Below are 18,839 nucleotides of genomic sequence, written 5' to 3'. Positions count from 1 at the left end.
CAACGTCGCTCCTCATCAGGGAAATACAAATCAAAACCACACTCAGATATCACCTCACGCCAGTCAGAGTGGCCAAAATGAACAAATCAGGAGACTATAGATGCTGGAGAGGATGTGGAGAAACGGGAACCCTCTTGCAGTGTTGGTGGGAATGCAAATTGGTGCAGCCACTCTGGAAAGCAGTGTGGAGGTTCCTCAGAAAATTAAAAATAGACCTACCCTGTGACCCAGCAATAGCACTGCTAGGAATTTATCCAAGGGATACAGGAGTACTGATGCATAGGGGCACTTGTACCCCAATGTTTATAGAAGCACTCTCAACAATAGCCAAATATGGAAAGAGCCTAAATGTCCATCAACTGATGAATGGATAAAGAAATTGTGGTTTATATACACAATGGAATACTACGTGGCAATGAGAAAGAATGAAATATGGCCTTTTGTAGCAACGTGGATGGAACTGGAGAGTGTGATGCTAAGTGAAATAAGCCATACAGAGAAAGACAGATACCATATGGTTTCACTCTTATGTGGATCCTGAGAAACTTAACAGAAACCCATGGGGGAGGGGAAGGGAAAAAAAAAAAAAAGAGGTTAGAGTGGGAGAGAGCCAAAGCATAAGAGACTGTTAAAAACTGAGAACAAACTGAGGGTTGATGGGGGGTGGGAGGGAGGGCAGGGTGGGTGATGGGTATTGAGGAGGGCACCTTTTGGGATGAGCACTGGGTGTTGTATGGAAACCAATTTGACAATAAATTTCATATATTAAAAAAAAAAAAAGACAAAATGAAGGAATTCACCCCAAAACAAAGAGCATGAAGAAACGACAGCCAGGGATTTCACCAACACAGATACAAGCAAGATGTCTGAACCAGAATTTAGAATCACGATAATAAGAATACTAGCTGGAGTCAAAAATAGATTTGAATCCCTTTCTGCAGAGATAAAAGAAGTAAAAAATAGTCAAAATGAAATTAAAAATGCTATAACTGAGCTGCAATCACAGATGGATGCAGCAGCGACAAAGATGGATGAGGCAGAACAGAGAATCAGTGATATACAGGACAAACTTATAGATAATAATGAAGCAGAAAAAAAGAGGGAGATTATGGCAAAAGAGCACGATTTAAGAATTAGAGAAATCAGTGACTCATTAAAAAGGAACATCAGAATCATAGGGGTCCCAGAAAAAGAAGAGAGAGAAATAGGGGTAGAAGGGTTATGTGAGCAAATCATAGCAGAAAACTTTCCTAACTTGGGGAAAGACACAGACATCAAAATCCAGGAAGCGCAGAGGACCCCCATTAGATTAAACAGAAACTGACCATCAACAAGGCATATCATAGTCAAATTCACAAAATACTCAGGCAAGGAGAGAATCATGAAAGCAGCAAAGGAAAAAAAAGTCCCTAATCTACAAGGGAAGACAGATCAGGTTTGCAGCAGACCTATCCACAGAAACTTGGCAGGCCAGAAAGGAGTGGCAGGATATATTCAATGTGCTGAATCAGAAAAATATGCAGACCTTTTGGGATGAGCACTGGATGTTGTATGGAAACCAATTTGACAATAAATTTCATATATTAAAGAAAAAAAAAAAAAGAAAAATATGCAGCCAAGAATTCTTTATCCAGCAAGGCTGTCATTCAAAATAGAAGGAGAGATAAAAAGTTTCCCATACAAACAAAAATTAAAGGAGTTTGTGACCACTAAACCAGCCCTGCAAGAAATTTTAAGGGGGACTCTCTCTGAGGGGAGAAAAGATGGAAAAAAAAATATATATATATATATATAGAGAGAGAGAGAGACAGAGAGAGAGAGAGAAATAAATAAATAAATACCAAAAGCAACAAAGATTAGAAAGGACCAGAGAACACCACCAAAAACTCCAACTCTACAAGCATCATAATGGTAACAAATTCATATCTTTCAGTACTCACTCTAAACGTCAATGGACTCAATGCTCCAATCAAAAGACATAGGGTAACAGAATGGATAAGAAAACAAGATCCATCTATATGCTGTTTATAAGAGACCCACTTTAGACCTAAAGACATCTTCAGATTGAAAGTAAGGGGATGGAGAACCATCTATCATGCTAATGGTCAACAAAAGAAAGCTGGAGTAGCCTTACTTATATCAGAAAATCTACACTTTAGTGATGCTAAGTGAAATAAGCCATACAGAGAAAGACAGATACCATATGGTTTCACTCTTATGTGGATCCTGAGAAACTTAACAGAAACCCATGAGGGAGGGGAAGAAAAAAAAAAAAAAGAGGTTAGAGTGGGAGAGAGCCAAAGCATAAGAGACTGTTAAAAACTGAGAACAAACTGAGGGTTGATGGGGGGTGGGAGGGAGGGCAGGGTGGGTGATGGGTATTGACGAGGGCACCTTTTGGGATGAGCACTGGGTGTTGTATGGAAACCAATTTGACAATAAACTTCATATATTGAAAAAAAGAAAAAAAGAAGAAAAAAAGAAAATCTACACTTCAAAGACTGTATCAAGAGATGCAGAAGGACATTATATCATAATCAAGGGGTCTATCCACCAAAAAGACCTAAAAATTGTAAACATTTATGTGCCAAATGTGGCAGCACCCAAATACATAAATCAAACACAAACATAAAGAAACTCATCGATAGTAATACCGTAATAGTAGGAGACTTCAACACCCCACTCACAGGAATGGACAGATCATCTAATCAAAAAATTAACAAGGAAACAATGGCTTTTAATGACACACTGGACCAGATGGACTTAACAGATATATTCAGAACATTTCATCCTAAAGCAGCAAAATATACATTCTTCTCCAGTGCACATGGAATGTTCTCCAGAATAGACCATATACTAGGACACAAATCAGCCCTAAGTAAGTACAAAAAGATCGAGATCATACCGTTCATATTTTCAGACCACAACACTATGAAACTAAAAATCAACCGCAAGAAAAAATTTGGAAAGGTAACAAAAACTTAGAGACTGAAGAACATCCTACTAAAGAATGAATGGGCTAACCAAGCAGTTAAAGAGGAAATTAAGAGGTATATGGAAGTCAATGAAAATGATACACAACCCAAAACCTCTGGGACACAGCAAAGGTGGTCATAAGAGGAAAGTATATAGCAATCCAGGCCTTCCTAAAGAAGGAAGAAAGATCTCAGATACACAACCTAACCTTATGCCTTAAGGAGCTGGAAAAAGAACAGCAAATAAAACCCAAAACCAGCAGAAGACAGGAAATAATAAAGATTAGAGCAGAAATTAATGCTATCGAAACCAAAAAAACAGTAGAACAGATCAATGAAACTAGAAGTTGGTTCTTTGAAAGAATTAACAAAAGTGATAAACCACTAGCCAGTTTGATCAAAAAGAAAAAGGAAAGGACCCAAATAAATAAAATCAAGAATGAAAGAGGAGAGATCACAACCAACACAGCAGAAATAAAAACAATAATGAGAGAATATTATGAGCAATTATATGCCAATAAAATGGGCAATCTGGAAGAAATGGACAAATTCCTAGAAACATATACACTACCAAAACTGAAACAGGACGAAATAGAAAATTTGAACAGGCCCATAACCAGTAAGGAAATCGAATTAGTAATCAAAAATCTGCCAAAAAACAAGAGTCCAGGGCCAGATGGCTTTACAGGGGAATTCTACCAAACATTTAAGGAAGAGTTAACACCTAGTCTCTTGAATGTGTTCCAAAAAATAGAAATGGAAGGAAAACTTCCAAACTCTTTCTAAGAAGCCAGCATTACCTTGATTCCAAAACCAGACAGAGACCCCACTAAAAAGGATAACTACAGACCAATTTCCCTGATGAACATGGATGCAGAAATCCTCAACAAGATATTAGCCAACTGGCTCCAACAATACATTAAAAAAATTATTCACCACGACCAAGTGGGATTTATACCTGGGTTGCAGGGCTGGTTCAATATCCGCAAAACAATTAATGTGATTCATCACATCAATAAAAGAAAGGACAAGAACCATATGATCCTCTCAATAGATTCAGAGAAAGCATTTGACAAAATACAGCATCCTTTCTTGATAAAAACCCTCAAGAAAGTAGGGATAGAAGGAGTGTACCTCAAGATCAAAAAGCCATATATGAACGACCCAACGCTAATATCATCCTCAATGGGAAAAAGCTGAGAGCTTTCCTCCTAAGGTCAGGAACAAGACAGGGATGTCCACTCTCACCACTGTTATTCAACATAGTATTGGAAATCTTAGCCTCTGCTATCAGACAACACAAATAGATAAAAGGTATTCAAATCGGCCAGAAGGAGGTCAAACTTTCACTCTTCGCAGACGACATGATACTCTATATGGAAAACCCAAAAGATTCCACCAAAAAACTGCTAGAATTGATTTATGAGTTCAGCAAAGTTGCAGGTTATAAAATCAATGCACAGAAATCGGTTGCATTCCTATACACCAACAATGAAGCAACAGAAAGAGAAATCAAGAAATCCATCCCATTTACAGTTGCACCAAAAACCATAAAATACCTAGGAATAAATCTAACCAAAGAGGTGAAAAATCTATACACTAAAAACTATAGAAAGCTTATGAAAGAAATTGAAGAAGACACAAAAAAAATGGAAAAAGATTCCATGCTCCTGGATAGAAAGAACAAATGTTGTTAAAATGTCGATACTACCCAAAGCAATCTACATATTCCATGCAATCCCTATCAAAGTAACACCAGCATTCTTCACAGAACTAGAACAAATCATCCTAAAATTTGTATGGAACCAGAAAAGACCCCGAATAGCCAAAGCAATCTTGAAAAAGAAAACCAAAGCAGGAGGCGTCACAATCCCAGACTTCAAGCTATACTACAAAGCTGTAACCATCAAGACAGTATGGTACTAGCACAAGAACAGACACTCAGATCAATGGAACAGAATAGAGAACCCAGAAATGGACCCACAAGTGTATGGCCAACTAATCTTTGACAAAGCAGGAAAGAATATCCAATGGAATAAAGACAATCTCTTCAGCAAGTGGTGCTAGGAAAACTTGACAGCGACATGCAGAAAAATGAACCTGGACCACTTTCTTACACCACATACAAAAATAAACTCAAAATGGATGAAAGACCTAAATGTAAGACAGGAAGCCATCAAAATCCTCAAGGAGAAAGCAGGAAAAAACCTCTTTCTGATATTTCTAATGTTTGCTTGCTTTCTTTCTTTCTTTCTTTTTTTCTTTCTTTCTTTCTTTCTTCCAAGTGTTTATTTATATTTGAAAGAGAGAGACAGAGAGACAGAATGTGAGCAGGGGAGGGGCAGAGAGAGATGGAGACAGAATCTAAAGCAGGCTCTAGGCTCCAAGTTGTCAGCATAGAACTGGACATAGGGCTTGAATACATGAGCCGTGAGATTACGACCTGGGCTGAAATCAGATGCTCAACCCACTGAACCACCCAAGTGCCCTCCTTTCTTTGTTTCTTTAAACATATTACAGATACATTTACAAAAATGTTTTTAGCTTATTTTTTGAGAGAGAGAAAGAGAGAGAAGGGAAGGGACAGAGAGAGAGGGAGAGAGAGAATCCGAAGCAGGCTCTGCACTGTCAGCACAAAACCCCATGCAGGGCTTGAACCATATGGTTCTAATAAGTCAGAACCGTGAGATCATGACCTGAGTCGAATCAAGAGTTGGATGCTTAACCAAATGAGCCACGCAGGAGCCCCCAGATACATTTTTTAGAAGTTTATTTTCATTTATTTTGAGAAACAGAAAGCAAGTGGGTGAGGGGCAGAGAGCAAGAGGGAGAGAGAATCCTAAGCAGGCTCTCTGCTGGCATGGGGCTCGAACTCACAACCTGTGAGATCATGACCTGAGCCATAATCAAGAGCTGGACGCTTAACCCACTGAGCCACCAGGTGCCCCGAGATACATTTTAATTTATTTATTAATTTTTTATTTTTTTTTAACGTCTTAATGTTTATTTATTTTTGACAGAGAAAGAGAGAGAGACAGAGAGAAAGTGGGGGGGGGGGGGAGGGCAGAGAGACAGACACACACAGAATCTGAAGCAGGCTCCAGGCTCTGAGCTGTCAGCACAGAACCCAATGTGCGTCTTGAACCCATGAGCTGTGAGACCATGACCTGAGCTGAAGTCAGACACTCAACCGGCTGAGTCACCCAGGAGCCCCAAAATACATTTTTATATACTGCCCAAATACCTGAAGTTTTTTGTGGATGCAATTCTGTTTCTCACTCAAAGGCCTTACTGTGTTTTATGACTTTTGAATGAGAACATGTACTCCTTGAAACTTCATAGGACTCCCCTGAGGCCTAGATTAGAGGTTAGCTCTTACAGAAAAGTTGCGTATTTGCTTCTGCCAGTTGCCAAAGAGTACGACCTACTTGAGATAACATTAAACACAATTCTTAGGTTAAGGGTTTTGGATTGTTTAGGTAGTGTGAATTCAGGCAGAAACTGTCTTGAAGATTATGTTGAGATTAGAAAATCTCAGGGAAGATTGTAATTTTCCTGCTCTGCTTAGTGTCAAGGTTTGAGAAAGGCATTTTCCTTGCAATGTCCTGTGGAGCTGTGAGAGTGATTATTTCTAGTTCATTTTTATACTGAGTATGAGGTCCTTGGTGGTCTCAGTTCTAGTTGAGTGGTATATTAACTCCCATGCCTTGGAGAGGCCCTGGGCAGTGTTTCTCATCCCTGTGTCCTTCCCGCATACTGTGAGACTGAAGCTCAAGGCCATCAGTTTCTGCAGTGCAAATGTCTTCAAGGTGAAAATTTACTTCAGTACATTTTCCCCCCCTCTAGGTTCCTACTTTCCCATAGTTTTTGTCCTTTGAGTATTTCCAACTTTTGGTAAGCTTTGACCAAAACTTTTTAGTTGTCTGCAGTTAGAGTGAGTATCTTGTTCACAGTGATGGTGAAACCAAAGCCTATCAATTCATAATAATAAAAATATATCTGAATATTCATTTTTAGTGGCTATATTATCCTTCCTCCCAAACATGAAAAAGCTGCTTCATAACACATCTATGAGGTTGTCACCTTTCCATAAAGCATTGGAATGAAATCGACAGAAATATTACAAAGAGAAAGTATAGTCTCGTATACTATCAGGTCTGTTTTATTTCTAAATTAGATCAGAATCAGGTTATGCAGTTTTTTTAATTGAAGTATAATTGACATACAATATTATATTAGTTTTGACTCAGGTCATGATCTCATGTTTCATCAGTTTGAGCCCTGTGTCAGGCTCTGTGCTGATAGCATGGGCCTGCTTGGGATTTTCTCTCTCCCTCTCTCTCTGCCCCTCCCCCACTCATGTGCACGTGCACTCCCTCTCTCTCCCTCTGTCTCTCTCAAAATAAACAAATAAACATTTTTTTTAATCATGAGGATACACAAATGAACTACCGGGACCTCATCAAAATAAAACGTTTCTGCACAGCGAAGGAAACAATCAGCAAAACTAAAAGGCAACCAATGGAATGGGAGAAGATATTTGCAAACCACATATCAGACAAGGGGTTAGTATCCAAAATCTATAAAGAACTTATCAAATTCAGCACCCAAAAAACAAATAATCTAGTGAAGAAATGGGCAAAAGACATCAATAGACACTTCTCCAAAGAAGACATCCAGATGGCCAACCGACACATGAAAAAATGCTCCACATCACTCATCATCAGGGAAATACAAACCAAAACCACAATGAGATACCACCTTACACCTGTCAGAATGGCTAACATTAATAACTCAGGCAACAACAGATGTTGGCGAGGATGCAGAGAAAGAGGATCTCTTTTGCATTCCTGGTGGGAATGCAGACTGGTGCAGCCACTCTGGAAAACAGTATGGAGGTTCCTCAAAAAACTAAATATAGAACTACCCTATGACCCAGCAATTGCACTACTAGGCATTTATCCATGGGATATAGGTATGCTGTTTCGAAGGGACACATGCACCCTCATGTTTATAGCAGCACTATCAACAATAGTCGAAGTATGGAAAGAGCCCAAATGTCCATCGATGGATGAATGGCTAAAGAAGATGTGGTATATATATATACAATGGAATATTACTCAGCAATCAAAAAGAATGAAATCTTACCATCTGCAACTACCTGGATGGAATTGGAGGGTATTATGCTAAGTGAAATTAGTCAGTCGGAGAAAGACAAAAGTCATATGACTTCACTCATATGAGGACTTTAAGAGACAAAACAGATGAACAGAAGGGAAGGGAAACAAAAATAATATAAAAACAGGGAGGGGACAAAACAGAAGAGACTCATAAATATGGAGAACAAACTGAGGGTTACAGGAGAGGTTGTGGGAGGGGGGATGGGCTAAATGGGTGAGGCTCACTAAGGAATCTACTCCTGAAATCATTGTTGCACTATATGCTAACTAATTTAGATGTAAATTTTTAAAAATAAAATTAATATTTTAAAAAAAGGCCAAAAAAAAAAAAAAAGAAATATCAGAAAGAGCAAGACTCTACAATATGACCAGGCTAATATTTAAAAGAATCAAATATAATTCCTAGAAATGAAAAATAAAATAATTTAAATAAAAACTCAATGGACAAATTTAACAGTAGATTAGATACATCTAAAAATATAATTAGTAAACATAGAAATAGATCTGCAAAATAGCCAGAGTATAATACGGAATAATTTTTTGTAATGGAAAATACTGAAGAGAGATGAAGAAACATGGAAAATAAAAAGGGAATGTTTAACATGTGATCTATTCAGAATTTCAGAAATAAGGGAAATAAGTCACAAGCAATATTTTAAAAAGATAATAAACTTCAGAATTGATGAAAACCCAGTCTGTAGATTACAGAAACCCAGTGGGATAAAATAAAAAGAAACCCACATTAGGCACATCACAGAGATATTGCACAGACACCACAACAGAAAATCTTAAAAACAGCCAGAGAAAAATACAGATTAACCCCAAAGGAATGACAGGCTGAGATCTTACTTCTCCATAACAGGAATGGCAACCAGAAGGCAGGAATATTTGCCAATAGGCTGAGAGAGACCATGGGAAATGCGCAGATGTAGAAAGGTTGAAATTTGTCAGGCAAAGTCTAATGACAAGCAAGCTGATATGAACCTTAAGGTTAAAGAGCTTTTTAGAAATAAAGAAGGTAATAATGTTGATTAAAGATTCACCTAGAAGAGCTAACAATACTAATTTATATGTACCTAATAGCATTCCCTCACTGACAGAACTATAGGAAGAAACAGACAAAACTCAGGAACAAATGATGAGATATTTTTGCATCCTCCCTCAGTAATTGATAACCAGACAAATCAGTAAGGAAATAGATTTCAGCAAAGTAATTAACATTGTAACATTACTTTGTAACATTACTTGGTAATGTTTGGGATGTCCTTTGTAAGTAATTATATTATCTAAGCAATTATGTTTTCTAAATGGTAATATAGAATGCTATCCCCTACAAAATATATATTCTTCTCAAAGATATAAGGACATTTATGAGACCTAACCATAAATGGAGCCATAAAGAAAGCCCCAACAAATGTCAAAGGATTCGTGCAAGTAATGTACTTTTCATATGCTCATGTTATGAAGCTCAGAAAGTGTGGAAAAGTCTAGAGAAGAGAATAAAACTCACCCACAGTTCTACCAGTTAGAGATCACTTCTGTTCATTTACTAGGTTATTTCCCTCCTCTATATTGTTTTAAATAGAATGAGATCATTTTGGATATAGGTTATATTTTTTTAATCTCTTTTCACTTACCATAATAAACACTTTCTTATGTCATGAACATTTCTTTGTAACCCTTCTATTGGCTACATAATATTCCATCAATTGGATATGCCATAAATTCCTTACCTATTTCCTTATTGTTAATTATTGGGTTTTTTTTTTTTTCCAGGTTTCTGAGACCATAAATATCCCTGTAATTAACTTTGTGGTATTTACAAGCACCTTTCATCCAAGGACTTCAAAGCATTTCAGAATGATCTCATTTGCTCTCTAGCCAGTGAGATGACTAGCATTTTTATTCCTTTTTGCCAGCAAAGTATTTCCACTTCTAGCCAATGTGTTACCTGGAGATGTTGTATTCATAGTAGGCAGCCCCCACCCCCTTCTGTTGCTTCCCTGCAGACAGAACTGACTTTCCCACCAGCTCTTTCCCACACATTGCTACAGGCACCTTCTGGCTTAGCCTCAGGCAAACTCCGTTTCAAAGAGCTTGAACATACTTCTCTGGCTGTGATCCCTGCAGAAGCCAGCAGCCTCTTCCTCCAACACTGTAACTGGTGTGAGAAGCGTCCTTGGGAAGATGCTGCTGTTCATCAAAGCTTGATAATCCATCTGACACCCATTTCACATGTGTGTGCAACTTCTAAGCATTGAGATGTTAAATTAACATTTCCCTGTAATTTGTTGGTGTTACAGAGACGATTTGGGTGATTATTCTTATCCTCATATTTTTTAAATTACAAAATTATTTAACAACTTCTTTTGAAACAGCAAATGAGGTTGAGTAAAGTCAGCATGGTTCACAGAGTTCAGCAAGAGGAAAGAGCAATAATCCAATCGTGCATCTCAGAAACGAAAATGGGAGACTGTATTGCTTTGGGGAGAAAACAACTATTCTTATATCTAGTTAATTATGTTATGAAGAGGGCACTAAAACTTGCTCCCTTGCATGTTCGTCATCTGACCTTCTGCCATAGAGTAATTCACTTTAATTGTCTTTTCGCAAAAGCATTAGTGCATTTCTAGGAGAGAAGTGCTTCTGCCCCCACGTCTTTCCCCTTCTGGTCTGCTCCTTTCTTCTCCGATCCCACCTCCCCCCAAACCCCTCTATCTCACTTTCCCTCATTCTCACTCAGCTTCCCATGAGTATAGTTACAGGATTAATGTGATGGCAGCTGTGGTCTTTACTGTTTCCATTTTCTCAGCTCCCAACTCCATTGGAGCCACTAACAAACCAGCCTTTTTTCCAGATAGAGTGTGTGAACTTGGCTGTGAGGTGTGCCCCTTCCAAGAGCAAACTGGCAAGCTTTTAATATTCCATTCCTCACACACCCTCCGGCATGGCTCTTCTCTCAATTTCGGTGCCCAGTTCCAACCACCCCACTCGCCCAAACCCAGGAGCAGACAGAAGGACCACAGCTTCATTTAAGGCTCTCAGCCCCTCAGCTTTGCATTTCTCTGGGGGAGAAAAGGAAGTCCTGAAGATAGCCCCTTTCACTTCCTCCCTTAAGGAGAAGTGGGTGGCTCAGTCAGTTAAGTGCCTGACTCTTTCTTTATTTTGGCTCCAGTCATGATCTCATGGTTCATAGGATCAAGTCCTATGACTTGAGTTGGGCTAAATGCTGACACTGCAGAGCCTGCATGGGATTCTCTCTCTCCCTCTCCCTCTCTGCGCCTCCCCTGCTCACATATGCACACGCTCGTTCGCTCTCAAAATAAATAAATAAACATTTTTTAAAAGGTGGGTGGTTAAAAACAGTGGCTGAAATATAGAGAAAGTATAATGGAATAGTGCCAAGAGCAGTATTAGAAAGTATGCCAAGGCTTATAGAGACTGTTACTATCCCCACTTTATGGACAAGGAGATGAGGCAGACAGAGATTGCATGGCTTGCCCACAGTCATATAGCTAGTTAAGTGGTGGAACTGAGATTTGAATTCAGTTCAGTTCAGTTGTGACTCCAAGACCCAAGCATGCTTCACCAGGGGGGCCAAATGCTGGTGACAATTTCTTCATCCCTTCATTCAACCAAGAGATATTTATTCAGCACCAGACATGTACTGGGCCATGTCCTAGTGCTAGGGAGCCACAGGAGAGTTTTAAAAAAGGTCCCTGGCCTTCAAAATTTTGCAATGCAAATGGAGGAGGAAGCCAATAAGAAAGGATGCAGCCCCCTGAAGTCAGTGCTGCTGTGGGGAGAAGGCCCCAAGGTCCCTCAGGAGCCATGGCAAGTGGGCACCCTTAGAGGAGGACGACCAAATCTAACCTCATACTCCTTATGGCCGCTCTTGGAGCCACTATGCAGCAAGAGAGATTCTGGTGGTGGCTTACCTCCCCTGGCGCCTCCGGCCACCCTGGAGTGTAATCTGAACGGGGATGCTGAACGGCTGCATGAGACCAGGGGCCTGGCCAAAATGGACTCCTTTCACCTGAGTCATAGCCTCTGAGGGCACAAGAAGGGCGAAGCTTAGGCATCAACGGAAGTGGGGTCCCAGAGGGAGCCGCCAGTCCCAGCGCAGGCAGCCATCAGGAGCAGCGGTGCACAGCGCCCGCTTTCCTGGAGACGTGGGAAGTCGAGGCAGGCTGGGGCAGGGGCGGGTGAGGGGGTGGGGGGGATGGTCTGCATTTTCTCAAAAAGCAGAGTATCAATCCTAGACGCTCAAGAAGACCGTTAATAACCTTCTGCATCCAGACCTTCTCCCCATGGTCACCCAGCGCCTGCCTCCGCCTAGTCACCTGTGTTCCGCTTTGTCACCTATGTTCCGCTTTGTCACCTGGGTTCCGCTCCAGCAGCCAGCTGCATTGCCATAGAGACCTAACCGCTTGTGGAAAGTTGAGGCCCCAGGGACCCTATGTAATTGGTGAGAGACATACTCAGTTCAAGGTTTATAAAAAGAGGAAATGTTTTGCCCTGACTACGTTTCCTTTTTCACAAATTGTCTGTTAGAGTGCAAGCGTAGAGAGTGGATTTTTCCGGTTAATTGCATGTTCCAATTAAAAGAATTCATTTTTATACCATATGTGATTTCCCAAATTTTCAAGGGCCATAAAATAACTCACCATTAAAACTGTATCAAGGGGCGCCTGGATGGCTTAGCGGGGTAAGCATCTGGCTGGATCTCAACTCAGGTCTTCATCTCTCAGGGTCCTCAGTTCAAGCCCCCTCCCCGCACCCTTGGGGGCCACGCTGGGTGTGGGACCTAGTTACAAAAAATAAAAATAAAATTTATCAAGGTTTGAAAAAATTGTATCGAATATCTTGTTATCTTTCTTTGATAACCCAGAACACATTTGGAGATGTTTCAATACTTTCAAATCATGACCATCAATTAGCTTACTAAAAGGTGGGTAATAAAATGTCAGATAGACCACTTTTGCCATATGTTTTTAATAAGGGTAATATCATCTTACCATTTTCCAAAACATTACCATGGGCAAGAATGTAAGCATAATCTCTTCCGTAAATATCCGTGTATATATAGCCAGATTAACTGTTACTTGCAGCTATTTAATATTGCTTAAAATATATATTGATATACTTCTGAGAGTATGATATTGTATTGATAGTATTGATATACTTCTTAGAGTTATAGCCTAAGTCTTTTATAAACTATATGTTTCTAATGAACTGATATAATTTGGAATAAAATCTAATAGCAACTAAAACTTTTTCCCTTCTGCCCCCTCCTTGCAACTTAACCTTATAAATATATAACCTTTCTTTTTCAGATGCAGATGTGCTAATAAATTCCCCTGAAATTTGGTATGTAACTCTCTTTGAAGAGGTAAATAATTTGCTACTATTTTTACATATTTGATTCAATCTCAAAAATATACTAATGTTTGAGCCTGTGAGATCCCTACATGGCTCCTGGGACTTGAATCCACCTTTCCTGGGGCCTTCTGGTCATCCCCTTTTTCTGATTCTTACTCCATTACGTGAAAACCCTCATGCATGATCTTTAAAAATTCATCTTAAGAGGGTATAGAGAGAGAAAGTGAGTTATTTCCAATTACTTTTAGTCTCCATTCAAGAGTTCTGAGAGACCCAGACATTTGTTTGAGGTCCTAGACAAGTCAGGGCCTGAATATGTCTGAGGCATAGCTGTCACAATTGACCATCTGAGATTGATCTCAGACCTAGTGCTTTGTTTTCTCTGCCCTTTTAAATAGGGTCAATGACAGGTGAAAAGGAGTAACATAATCTGTTGCCCTTTGATTTACCTCCTACTGCCGCTTCACTTGGTGACTCACCTCTGCCCACCACTACCAGCCCATCTCCCTCTGGCCCCTACAGCAAGTCCCCTGCACATACACACTTCACTCAAGACTCACAGTCCCCAAAATCTAGAATGGTCAGTATGAATTGCAATGCCGGTGTGTCTATTCAGGGACATGGCAAATAAGGCAGAAGGAGTATGGTGTAAGAGACACCAGGTACATGTGCCTTCACTATATATCAGGGCGTCTGGTCCCTTCTCTTGGTCCCCTAGACCATCCCTGAGCTCCTGGTTTATGCCTTCCTCTCAGAGTTGCCCGAGATCACTTCCTGCTCCACCAAATATCAGCTATGAGTCAACTGTCAAACCCACCATGTGGGTCCCCTTCCTCTCTGGGCCAGAAGCTTTGGGTACTGGGTTCAAATCCCAGCTCTGTAACTCCAAATAACCCTTTAAACTTTCACTGCCTTGGTTTTCCTCAGTAAAAAGGGAGTAAATAAAACACAGTGTGAATTGTATGAGTATGGTGAGGCTTAATTAGTGCCCATAAACTGTTGAGATGTGTAGATGAAAGGGGATGTTATTGTAAAATGCTGGCATCATGGACTCCTCGCTCCAGAGCCCATAGTCATTTTCCTTTGCATTTAACAAATGCTTTACTCAAGGGGAAAAAAAGAACTACTTTTCCCTTTTATCATGCTGGAGAACCTACTTCCTCATTCTTTTTCACATTCTCTCAATTACACATTACCTATCACAGCTAAGAATTCTGTAGCTGAAATTCTCCATGTTCGTGAACACTGTGGCTCTCTTTTCAAATTTAGACATGCACAAGTCATTTACAGCAACCTAAAAAGTATACAACAGCCTACATTCTTGTGTGTCTGTGTGTTTGTAGGTAGGAGAATAAATAAATCCCCAACTGAAACATCATCCCATTATGAGTAGTTTCTGCTGATGCAAGCAACAATTTAAAGTATCAAAAGTAAAGTCATATCTGATCTTACATTCTCTTCACAGGAAAAAAACAACAAAAACAACAAGAGTGTATGATCTATGCCACGCATTTAAGGAGTCGTAATGGGATCTTCCATTGCCTTTATCTTAATGACTGCCTCCAGCCATCTTCCCTAATCAAATAGACGCTGATCCTATGACCTAAGCTCATGTCAAAGAAACCAACATCACCCCTCTGCAGATGTTCTTCCTGCTCTAATGAGAAATAATACTAATAACTAACTCTTATTGAGCACTTGCTATGAGCCTGGCACAGTTCTAAGGCTTTACATGTATTAATTCATTCCTTGGGCTTTTGCAAGAGTAGAGAGCCACACTGAGTTATGCAATTTCACAGGAGCCAGAGAACTGAGCGTCTCCTGGCATAAAGACAACTCATTGGATAATTGAAGCAGAAAGTAATAGAAGCAATAGCTGAAATTGTTACATAGTTCAACAGTCCTGGATTTATGGTCCTATTTCAAATCCACTGCAGCCAAGTCTTCAGGTGGCACTGGGTTTGGGCATGCTTTACAATATTGCAGATCAAGGTATTGATCGCTACATGAGTGGCACTTGATTTTAAGTGTGACCTGCTATGAAATACAGGTTCCTAGGTCCCATCTCTAGAGGTTCTGATAAAATAGCTTGGTTATAAGACCAAGGAACCTGCATTTTAAAAGCTCCTCATGTGATTCTAATACAAGTGGTCCTATGTTCATTCTTTGGAAACCCCCAGGTCACATTACGGGTTAAATAGGTCTTGGAAGCCTGACCTTGGAAAACTGAACTCTGTCTCTAGTCCCAGATCACACGACCTCCCTGGATCTGAGCTCAGTACAGTGAGGGGTTTAGAGCAGATGATTTAATGTACTTTCCACTTTTAAGATCCACTGAAATATATGAAACCATAAATTTGTTTGCAAGAAAATGTTATCTCCTCTCCTGGGTTCACAATAAGGTAAGAACTCCTCACCTCAGCTGCTGAGTGGCAGTGCTCACCTAGAAAGGAAAGAACCCAACCTCCCACCCCACCCCACATCTCCTGGAAGTAGTGATCACAGGCTTCTGAGCAACCCCACACTAGGGATTGTGCTCAGTGCTTTGGGAACATTATTCCCTCAGTCACATAACCCAAAGAGGTAGATACTTCACTAATTTGGAAAAATGAGGCCACGGAGGCCTAGAGATGCTGAATAACTTGCCCCAAATCATAAAACCACAGTAATCAAGGGCAGGTCCAGGCCTCTAAAACAGATCAGATTCAAAGCCCGTGCTTTTATTGACAATAATATCCTGCCTCCTCTCTCAGTAGCTAGGGATATGTATGTGTCTTGTTGTTTTTTTGTTTTGTTTTGTTTTTGTTTTTTGAGAGAGAGAGAGAGAGAGAAAGAGAGAGCAGGGGAGGGACAGAGGACGAGGGAGAGAGAGAACCCTAAGCAGGCTCCATACCTAGCATGGAACTACTACACAGGGCTTGATCTCATGACTCTGAGATCACAACCTGAGCTGAAATCAAGAATTGGACACTTTCCCGACTGAGACACCCAGGCACCCCAGGATATGTGTCTTATTATTCAGGTTCTCACAGGAATGTTGGTGGCCAGGTTTTCACAGAGACCAGATGGTCATACGTTTTGATGGGTATTGAGTGTGTCCTAATTACTTTTAGATAAACTCTTGTTCCTGACTTGACCAATTTCTTGGCAAGTGATGTCTCTTCATTAATTTTAATACATCTTTACAAACTATCGAATAACTCTATTCACTAGAACTCAATCAGAATTATCAATTAACTAGAAGTTGTCTGGGTTGTTTTGTTTTGTTGTTTTTTGCTATTTCTCTTTCTGAGGAAAAAAAGACAAATGATAGGAAAATGGATGAGTATCAGAAACTTAATTATTTTTTAATAAAATTCCAGGAGAGTTCCTGGGTTAGTAATGACTCAGGTTAACTCTTCTGTTCCAGGTAAGACACATTTGTGGCCAGTGGGTTCCTGATCTCATGGCAGACACCTTTATGTCAGCTCCTCCTGAACTCAAAATGTTAGCTCTGTGAGGGCCCAAATCTGTGTCTGTTTTATTCATTACTGTATCTCCAGCTCCTAGGACCATGCCTAGCACGTGTGCTCCGTCAGTCATTCTGGAGCGATTGAATGAGATGGACACTACCTCGAAAATTATTCTCTATATGATATTAAGGGCAACTACTTCTAACCAATTAGGGTAGGTGGGCTTGGAATATGAAAACATTTGGCTATCCCTGTCTAGGTCTTCCATTTATATCTACAGGCTCTCCACAGTGTGAATTAAAGTTCTAAATGTGGGCTGTGGGGATCCTCAAGGTTTGTAATCATTTTATTCAACAAGCATTTAGTGAGCTTCTCCCAGTACATTCATATTCTGCTGCTATGGTTCTCAAAGGGGATGGTGCCACCCCCTGGTGGGCATTTTGGAAATCTGTGGAGTGTTTCTTGGTTGTCCTTATGATTGGAGGAGACAGCCAGATGGGGCAGATGTCCTGCAAGTTACAAGAAAGTCCCACACAACAAAGAACTGCCCTGAGTGCCATGGAACTTTCCATGTGTCAGTGGGCATTCATGTAGATGAAAAGCGTGTTTATAATGATCTGAGCTAAAACCTAACTTCATTTTACATATAAACACAAAATATCTGTGTTTGTTTTGCACCTTTTTCAATATCCACTGAATTTTCCAAAAATGCATCTATGGTGTAAATTCAGAGACATGTGTACCCACTTTGTCCAGAAATTCATCAAAAGTTCTTCACATTTGAGGAAATCACACCACCATCAGCAAAGCTGTTTGAATTGGCATTTAAGTTACTAATATAATAAAATACCCAATTGACCTACATTGCCAGCTGCCACATGCACAGTGATTATCCATATAGGTGTCACTATCTGTGTATTTCATTGTACTACTGATGTAGCCATGCTCAAGTATTTACATGGAGAATTACATATTTAATGGTAACTTAATTTTAATTTTCCCATATAATAAAGTTTGCACATTATGTTATTTTTTAAATGTATATGGGTAGGTTATATCATCAATGAATCTCATTTCAGAATAGTAAAGTATTTGCTATGAAGGAGGCATTGGGTCTGAAGGGATTGAACACTACTACTACTGTTATCCTTGTTGTTAAGAAAGTGGACAATTATTTTGCAGGAATTTTTTTTTAAGCTTGACTCAACATATTCTTTTCCACGCTTTTCCATACAGAGTGCCATCATCTTTCTTGGGCCACAGGGAACATGTCTATTCAAGTGGATTTGTATCCCATCTCAATCGGCTCATTTAGGGAAATAAGTCCGTTTCAATGTGCTATACAAAGAGAAGCCCACACAATTCCTACCTGAAATTGGAATTTCAGGCTGAAAACATCCAGCCTTCTCTGAGTTTCTAAGTTCACATACCATGCATAAGAAGAGCAAAGCTATGCTTTGCTTCCCCACCCCCTCTTCATCCTTATCACCTCACACTGTCCTCAGTATGTTGACCTCCCTGGTCTTCTAGGACCTGCCACACAGTAGGCTCAAAATAAAAGGCTTGAATGAATAAATGGCCTCTTGAAGATATTTGTGACAGAATATTGAAAAAGAAGAAGCAGGAAAAACAATAACATACCTAGGAATAAACTTAACTAAAGAGGTGAAAGATCTGTACTTTGAAAACTATAGAACACTTACGAGAGAAATTGAAGAGGATGCAAAGAAATGAAAAAAAAAAAACATTCCATGCTCATGGATTGGAAGACCAAATATTGTTAAAATTTCTGTACTACCCAGGGGCACCTAGGTGGCTCCATTGGTTGAGCATTTGACTTCGGCTCAGGT

General features: G+C 39.8%; 1 protein-coding gene across 1 annotated transcript in view; it reads right to left on the bottom strand.

Annotated features, from left to right (window-relative positions):
• Nucleotides 1–12,427, bottom strand: part of KCNMB3 (potassium calcium-activated channel subfamily M regulatory beta subunit 3) — a 30,857-nt gene extending 18,430 nt beyond the window's left edge. The window contains exon 1 of the mRNA XM_060639262.3: nucleotides 12,094–12,427. Within this exon, the coding sequence (XP_060495245.2) occupies nucleotides 12,094–12,200 (107 nt within the window). The 5' untranslated portion in view covers nucleotides 12,201–12,427. The remainder of the gene's footprint in view (nucleotides 1–12,093) is intronic.
• Between the last annotated feature and the right edge of the window lie 6,412 nt (nucleotides 12,428–18,839).

Source organism: Panthera onca, chromosome C2 (genome assembly GCF_046562875.1).
Source record: "Panthera onca isolate mPanOnc1 chromosome C2, mPanOnc1 haplotype 2, whole genome shotgun sequence".
Lineage (NCBI taxonomy): Eukaryota > Metazoa > Chordata > Mammalia > Carnivora > Felidae > Panthera > Panthera onca.
The sequence above is the reverse complement of the archived record's forward strand: the minus strand, read 5'-3'. Positions and strand labels throughout refer to the sequence as shown.